This window comes from Teleopsis dalmanni, chromosome 1, assembly GCF_002237135.1.
Source record: "Teleopsis dalmanni isolate 2A chromosome 1, ASM223713v2, whole genome shotgun sequence".
Lineage (NCBI taxonomy): Eukaryota > Metazoa > Arthropoda > Insecta > Diptera > Diopsidae > Teleopsis > Teleopsis dalmanni.
The window spans coordinates 209,306,651-209,310,366 of record NC_051846.1 but is presented as its reverse complement, the minus strand read 5'-3'; the positions used below and the strand labels follow the sequence as shown (position 1 = coordinate 209,310,366).

Sequence of the window (3,716 nt, the reverse complement as noted above, 5' to 3'; positions counted from 1 at the left end):
TATAAAATATTTAAAGACAAATATTGAAATTAAAGTCAAAGCTAATATCAATTACCTACTGGAGATATAGTCTTCAACGTCCACAGATATTGTATTTGTAGTTTTTTAGTTGATAATTTAATTAAGATAAAATATGCAGTGAAATTTTGAAAGTTTATAGATTTTTTTCTAGTTTCTGCTTTATAAACCTCGTCGGTTTCGTCATTTTGAACTGCAGACTTTTCGAATGCGGGGCAAGGTTGATTGCCATTCTATTTTGGTTTACGACACTTGTACATTGATTGTAGCTAATTTATGAGGGCATTTTGGCATGAGGGCATTTGTATGAAGATACAAGGTCTGCAGCTTTTGCTTTTCGGCTTTTAAATTTATGCAAATTGCATTAACAAGAATTCTATATGCGTCAGCTGTTCTCTCTGCCGTAGTTATTTAAGTACATTTCAGACTCGACTAAGAAATAAATTCTTTTCAATTTGCTTTAATTATTTAAGTTCTTTTCCTTCTTACTTTTTTTAGTTTTGGTCTGTTTGTCAAATAAAACAATAAATAATTACATCAATATTTGAGCTTTAAGTACATTTACAACTACTAATCAAATCATTGAATTAAACCTATAATTAAGTCTATACTTAAGTATATTAGCACAAGTGAAATAAATAATAACATAGTAACAAGAAACAATTATTTTTGTATTCTTCTTTATGCACTACATAGGTATATGTATATGTTTTTAAACAAAGCTGAAACTATTTCGCTTAAGCATTAACACTAAGCTAGTCTAGAAGTGACATTCTATACCTAAACTAAACGTGCTCACTATTGCTATAAACCAAAACTGCTTGAGGTATAAGTTATAGGGTGTTCAAACTGAAAAATATGCCAATACTCTTAAAGATAACAGAAGACTGATGTTTTTAGTTTTAATGATACCCAATCTTCCATTTTTTATTTTGCGAAGTTTTACCAAAATATAACAATGCTATGTTTCTCTAGCGATATTGGAAGCTTCTTGATATTGGAAGTTACTGTAGTAAACAGAGAGATATAGAGATTGAAACGTGATCTACAGAAGTGCCGTAATAAGGAATAATACCCTAATAATCGCTTGTTTATTTTCTATATCAATTTTAATATACAAATAGGTGTGGATTATGCAAATTGGGTATACGACTTAACCTACCTTGACCTTTAACTCAAAGAGTCTATAGAATAAAATGCACTTTTCATAAGAAATAAAACCGTTGCAACTTTTGGAATTAAATATTTTTAAAAAATCGTTAGTATATCTTAAAAATAGTTTCGCATTTTTTAATACACGATTTCCTGAACTATAAATCAAATAACAACCATTATTTTATTTAAAGTGACGTTTAAAGGGTATTTTTAAGAAGAACTAATTTTTGTAATTATTTATCGTCTGCAACTTATTCAAAGGCTCACTTTGGTCTTCACTTATATGGGGACTTGCGAGATTTCTTCGGGATCAGAACCACAAAAATAAATTTATTGTAAAAATTTAGCTTTCGTTTAGTTTTTTGGTAAGCATTCTCTATTTCTCTATTAAAAATGCAGAATTAAGTTAATGGAAGTTATGTTTTCTTTAAAGGATTTTTGCTGAAAATGAATGAACTAATATATGAGGAATAAATATTGAATTGGTATAATAATTTAATGTAATATTATTAAATTATAAGTATAATTTTAGTTATCATTATAGAATATTTGCAAATTTTAAGATTATGTTTGATAATTGCTATATAGATAAGACTGATATTGCAGCCTCTAAACAATCATTGAAGATCTATTCTAATATAATGTGTGGTAGTAGTTATAATTACTACCTACTAATTATAATTTGCATAATACATTTATAATTATGACAGTTAAAACATATAAGCCAACAAGGTAAATCATTTTATAAAACAGCCTGTGTAAGCATTGATACCTATTTTTTACTGATATATTATCTATCTACATATTATCTATATACAATCTACGTATATCATAACATAATCTGTTATCAGATATTTATACACTGAAATAGATAGCTTAATTGATTGAATATTTAATATTTAGCAATTACTTTGAAGTAGCAGTGTTCGATATTAAATGCTTCAGATAAAAATTTATTATAAATGGTTATATATGTAATATATATAAATCTAACCCGTAATACATATATTTAAAAATCGATTTTTTTAACGTAGGTTTACATACACTTATAGTGAATATTTTGCTATTATTTTCTCACTTACGGTGTTATCATTGCAGCGATAACAGTTGCATTCAAAATGTTTTGTCATTCTTAGAAAAATATTACGAGTCAAATTACTCCATAGGATTTTTGTATATGTCGTGGTGATTTCAGTTCCCTTGGGTATGAAACGTGCCGCTCTCACCGTTGCCACTTGTCCATTGTCAAAATAATGGCTCGCATTTGGGGTGCACTCATGGTTCATAACTGCAGTTAACGGAAATAAGCCACGTACTAAAATTTCATGCGGTCCTACCCTACATGGTGCTTCAAACGAATTTGTATTTAAAACACCCACAACACGAAATAAATTATCCATAAATTTTTTGTCCGTTGTCGGAAATTTACGGAACGATTGCGCAGCCTTAATTATTTCCTGTCTATACCCACGATCAGGGTTCGCTTGCATAGCATTAATCAAGGCGCGCTGCTCGCTGTTTAGATAAAACACTCGTATTGCCGTTAAAATACGCAAGGACATGGGATTGCAAATGCTGCCCTCTTCGGCTGTATATTCTTTTGGCTGCCAGCGATTGAATAATTCACATTCATTGCGATGTGCATCCGAATCCGCGCAACTATCACAAACAGGCAGAGTACACTTATTTTTGCACAAAAACTCCTTTACGGCCAACAATTTATGACAACAAATACAAGTATTAAGTATGGAACCCTTTCTTGCCGTAGGGCCAATAACTAGAGCGCGTTCCCGAAATAGTACTTCCCCGGCGGCTATGTCACGGCTCGCGAAAACACCGCGTCCCGCAACAGGCGATTCGGCAATTGTCCAATTAGTCGTTTCATCTTGCAATTCGCCCAAGTGCAACTTCACAAGTCGCTGCAACTCCGCGGGTGCAGCCATTTCGACTAAAAGTAGACGTGCTACCGGATATGAATGCGTTTGCACTGTTTTACATAAAATTTTATTTATTCTCGACTGGTTCCGTTTTTTAGCTTTGAAACGTCCACATTATGCGATTTTCAGCAAACGACTATCCGCGTAGCTCATTAACAATAACTTTTGGGCCTTTTTTGTAATTTCAATTGCTCGGCTGCGCTAAGAAAGCAAAACAACAACGAGCCAAAAACAAAAACAAAAACAAAAAGAAAAAAAAAATCTACCAGATACAAAAAAGCAACTGAAAAAGATTTGAAAAAGTCGCGTAAATATGAAAACATGAAAATGTTGTTTCCAATATGCGCTGCCACCGTCACTGCTGCCCAACTGTGCCGTGCCGCCGCTATGCTGAAATGGTGAAATGCTGAAATCGTCATCATTTCAATTTTCCGCACAAACTGTTTTTGGTTCTTGTCTTGACTCGTCGCCACACTCATTCGAACAGCGCGCCAGCCCCGTTCTGCTCGATTTTTAATCGGATTTTCGTCGTTCATGTGTTAGCGTCTGGCATATGACAATTTCGATGACGAAGCCGCAGTGTCAATCGCTGAGGGACTGAATGGC

General features: G+C 32.9%; 1 protein-coding gene across 1 annotated transcript; it reads right to left on the bottom strand.

Annotated features, from left to right (window-relative positions):
* Nucleotides 1-2,219: 2,219 nt before the first annotated feature.
* Nucleotides 2,220-3,271, bottom strand: LOC119667177 (SET domain-containing protein SmydA-8-like). Its single transcript, XM_038076465.1, has one exon. It carries the CDS (start codon nt 3,114-3,116, stop codon nt 2,220-2,222), a length of 897 nt encoding a protein of 298 aa, XP_037932393.1. The 5' UTR covers nt 3,117-3,271.
* Nucleotides 3,272-3,716: the final 445 nt, after the last annotated feature.